Source organism: Triticum dicoccoides, chromosome 7A, assembly GCF_002162155.2.
Source record: "Triticum dicoccoides isolate Atlit2015 ecotype Zavitan chromosome 7A, WEW_v2.0, whole genome shotgun sequence".
Taxonomy (NCBI): Eukaryota; Viridiplantae; Streptophyta; class Magnoliopsida; order Poales; family Poaceae; genus Triticum; species Triticum dicoccoides.
In genome coordinates this window covers 709981761-709986668 of record NC_041392.1, presented here as the reverse complement: position 1 = coordinate 709986668, position 4908 = coordinate 709981761, and the positions used below count along the sequence as shown (strand labels likewise).

Here is a 4908-nt window from a genome sequence, read left to right as displayed (position 1 = left end):
CTCTAGACAAGGCTCTTGAGTTATTTGCCTCCAAGAAGATTGAGTCTACTTTGAATTTGGACTTGAACCGGAACCCCTCCCGTTGGTTGCTAGCACTCCCCCACCCATTAACCAAGATCAAATGAGTGAACCTCATTTCACGCAACAAGATTGGCCAACATTGAGCCCGACTCCAAACAACCAAAATAAAGATTTTGAAGAGGAGAATGATGAATACGAGGAGGATGACAACGAAGTTGATCTCCATGACAACAATGTGGGTGATCTCGACCAATATCATGTGCAAGAGACAATGGACCAATTCGTCCCTTTTTCCCGTGCATATGCATCGGACTCGGATGACGATGGTCCCGATGAAGAAGTTGATGAGGAGGGGTTCACGCCGAAGGAGGCCCAAGCATTCAAGAAGGTATTCGGGCGGGATCACAAGACACCATTGTTCAAGGATCTTAGTCTCGCGAATGAAGTCGTTATGGATGGTGGCAAATGCATATCTCTTGGAGCCAGGCCAAGTTCTCACCGTGATTTGGAAGATGGCAAGAACGGGATATATCCCAGTTGTGAGTTTCAATCCTTCTTGGAATTGAAGATGTGGCTCGACAACTACTCGGTTACACATTACCGTCCACATAAAGTGGCCAACTCGGACGTCAATGTGCGTTACACAGTCAAATGTGAAGTGCCAAGATGTCCATGGATTGTGTGTGCAAGGCCATGGAAAGGAGGTCCCACTTGGCGCATAGTGAGTTGTCTACCAACTCGCATGTGCCGGCACAAGAATGCGGATGGCGAGCTTGTGTACCAACAACACAGACAACTCACTCCGAGTTCATTGCTTACAGGTTATCCAACCAAATATCCACACTTCCAATAATGAGCATCAAGAGTGTCATTGACCTTGTGAAAGCCATCTTTCATTACAAGGTGAAGTACGGCAAGGCATGGAAGGCGAAGCAAGCCGCATTCAAGATGTTGTATGGCAATTGGGAGGAAGCATACAACCGACTCCCTAGATTGTTGTTAGCTATGCCCGCCACAAACCCAGGCATGGTTCACGTGGTTGAGCCTCATGGGCACCAAACATTGATTCATAACGGGAGGACCGTCCGAGTATTTGGCTGTGCATTTTGGGCCTTTGAGCAATGCATGAGGGCATTTGAGCATTTTCGGCCCGTCATTGTCATTGATGGCACGTTCTTGACCGGACAATACAAGGGCACTTTGTTGGTTGCAATAGCAAGTGATGCCAATAACTGGGTGTTGCCTTTGGCTTTCGCTTTGGTTGAGGTGGAGAACAATGATAACTGGGAGTGGTTCTTGCAGTTGGGCGCTGCACTCTGACTTGGTATTTTTCATGGACGGTCAGTGCTGCAAGTCTTCTGTGGCTCTCTGGATAGCCATGGCCAGTTGAGCAGCGCCTATGAGACGGGCGCTGCACTGTATGGTGCAGCGTCTAAGTGTTGGGCGCTGCATAGTACAGTGCAGCGCCTGGGTGTTGGGCGCTGCAGTGCTGTTAACTGCCAAACTACAGAAACAGATGCCATTTTGGCCTCATGCAGCACTCACATAACTTGCTTGAACATCGCTAAAATTACTGTAAACTACACATACTGAACAAAGACAACTAATAACTTGAACATCACATCATTTAGGACAATTCAACATTACTACTAGTTCACAAACACAAATACCACACTAGTAATAGTTCACCAACATATAACATAACATCACAAGTTCATCAACCTAATGAAACGGCTACAAGAGCACTAACAAACACAAGCACTAATGCCTTCCGCGCGTGTTCCTGGTGCCACGCCTGCAGGCAATCTTCTTCTTCCTGGGTGGACGAGCCTCCTCTTCCTGCACTTCCTCCTCCTCCTCCGCCTCCGCCTCATGATCCAAGCTAGCCATCCGCGAGGTCCCTACGACCACCTTTGGGTTGCCCCTGTTGTCAAAGTCGTTGGGCGTGTACCGGTGTCTGGGCTGCCTAGGCTTGAACACATATGGGGACCGAAGTTGAGCATCCGCCAAAGTCATGTCATCATCAAGCTCATCGCCCTATCACACAATCAAACAATATGGTGAAGACCGATGTCCTAATCAAGTGAGAATCACATCTAAAGGATTAGTCATACCTCTTGGGTGACCGCACCCTAATCATCCAGATAAGCATGTGAGGAACTCACATCGTCCCTCTGATGGTGAGATGAGGGGTCTGATGGTGTACCAGACCTAGAGGCAGATGATTCATCAAATTCGGGATCGCGGCAACCGAGAAGATTCGATGACCGCCTTAACTTCTTGGCCTGACGCTGTAACATGAACAAGTGTATACGATATTAGACTCCGCAACATAGACTGGCTCTCATAGTGAATGCGATATGTACCTTGAGAAATGCTCGTAGTGAACCATCATCATTGCCTTTTCCAACCGGTGTTTCCTCCAGAATAGACTGGCTCTCATCAGCTGCTTTCTTGATCTTGGTGCGCTGCGGATGAGAAAGAATGAACACGTTAGCCATTCAAACATGTGTAATACGGCCAACGGGAAAGTAAAGAAGAAACACTTTACCACATAGTTAATCACCGGAACAGCAGGGACTCTGTGCCCTACCCTGACATCTCTGTTGTATTTCCCCTTTGATAGATCCTCAAAGTTTACAGGTTCTTCAAGAATATCCTCATTATATGCCGACGAGCATATCTCAAATCGAGTATTTTCAAGAAGCCATCGTATGTATTTATCAAAAGCAAGTGGACTATGCTCACGAAGCTTGGCGCGTGCACTGCTATGAGCTTCCTCCACACAAAGCTGGAAGCGGGTAACATACGAAGCATGATGCTTTTCCCAGTCCTTTATCTTACGCTGCCTTCTCCTGTCCAACCTGCATGGTACAAAACCAAACATTAGCAAAATCAAGGAGTGACGATGCTTAGTCAATACGGTTCATGCTCTCTTACCTATGAAGTGCTTTGTCCGTATCCACCCATTCCGGCGGGTGAGGCTGGAACAGACCAAACTGACGACACACGCGATGTGGCAAATGAAACTCAACAGCCCAGTTGCATATCAGTGGGCACCGCATACGCCAGAGATCCCTATCCCGCAAGCACATCGGGTTGATGGTAAACTCCGGGGTGTACCCAAGTCTGTCATCGGCGCCATATGGCTGCCATTCCACCTATGAAATAGGGCAACAATGCAAAATTGGTGAATTTTTTTCAAGCAAACATGAGAAATGACTGAAGTAATGACCTCGTTACCTGCTCAGGTGTAATCGTGTCCAACTCGGCAACATACTTCTGGTACATGAGATTGACATCGTTCGTCATCTGGAAACCACATCCCACTTGTAAGCCCAAGTGGGGTGCCGTATTTCGTCATCTTCATCTTCATACCAAGGATTAAACCTGACGCTCTTCAGGCGTCCAACAGACAGACGCTCCCAGCTTCATACAGAAAGTAGAAGCATATTACCACCAATGCCTGCACTACCTGTGATCCTGCAACACGCATCGTCCAGCTGCATATGAAAGAAAAACAATGTTAACTTGATAGCAAGCTTGCATTGCTAATGAAGAAATGAGTTGATCACAAAACAGACCAACTACATGTCGGTACAAGTAGGCAAGAGTCGCTGAACCCCAGCTCCATTTGCTATCGAAGACGTTCAATGCCTTCAGCCACATCCATGGAGCGTTCTTGCCAGTGGAGTCAGGAAACAAAGTCCTCGACACAACATACCACATGTAGACACGAGCATGTGTCTGGATCACATCATCAGTGGCATCCAGAGGGCACGTCGCAAAGTGAGTTTGAATCCACGTGAAAGCAGCTCCGGCTACTTTCCTTTCCTTCTTCTTCTTCTCTTCTCCCTCCTCTACATCAGCCTCAGCCTCGGTAGGAGCCATACCGATAAGAGCAATCATCTGCTCGCGCCACCCATCAGAATCGGTGCTCATACAGAGAGGCATCCCGTCGATAGCAAGACCGGTGATCAACAAGACATCCTCAAGCGTCACGGTCATCTCCCCAGTCCGAAGATGGAAACTATGCGTCTCCGGCTTCCACCGATCAGCAAGAGCGGACACCAGTGGAGCGTTCAGATTCGGCGTGGACCGGCTAACCAACTGAATCCACGGGAGTAGTCCTGCCTGCTTGATGTACGGTGTGTACCGCTCATCGTAAGGCATGGCAGGACCAGAGACCCCGTGATACCGAATCTTCAAAGGTTCAAGCTTCTGCAAAAAACAAGTAATGACAAATCTTAGGGCATATAAATTTCAACTTAAGGAAAATTTGCAAAATATTTAGATTGCTCGTTATTATCATCTCCTTCTCGCGCATCATGTAGGCCCGGTGTTTCGTGTCGTAGACATCGTTGAGAAACCAAACCATCCTTATAAAGTTCAAACAATAAACATATATGAGTTCATGTTCATCCCAAATATCGGTATACACTAAACATCTAATATGTGTTCAATTACAAGAATCTCAACATCTCCTTCTCACACAATGAATATGTCATATGTGTTCAAATAAACTCAACATCTAATATTTCAAATAAACTCAACGTCTAATATATATATCTAAACAAACATCTCATATATGTCTACAAAACTCAACATCTCATAGTTATCTATAAAAATAGGCATCTCATATATATCTAAAAAAACTAAACAATCTAGGGTTTCACTAACAAGAACCATATATTGTGGACTAAGCAACAACACTACGGTACTACCACTATAACTACACATCCTAAATCAAGCAAATCAAGGGTTCCATCAAATCTTGGACAAATCTCTAAAATGGCAACAAATTTACGGAGAAAAAGAAAAGGAACGGAGGAGTTTACCTAGTAGGATGGATTGGAGATTGAATCCACAGATCAAATCTTCAGATCT

The 4908-nt window shown here is 46.0% G+C and overlaps 1 protein-coding gene across 1 annotated transcript; it reads right to left on the bottom strand.

The window, feature by feature from the left end:
• Window positions 1-3621: 3621 nt before the first annotated feature.
• Window positions 3622-4399, bottom strand: LOC119332611 (protein MAIN-LIKE 2-like; the record flags this gene model as incomplete). Its single annotated transcript, XM_037605777.1, has 2 exons — window positions 4332-4399; window positions 3622-4243 (listed from the first exon to the last, which is right to left on the bottom strand). Coding segments are annotated over exons 1-2 (690 nt in total), but the record flags the coding sequence as incomplete, so codon positions are not given.
• Window positions 4400-4908: the final 509 nt, after the last annotated feature.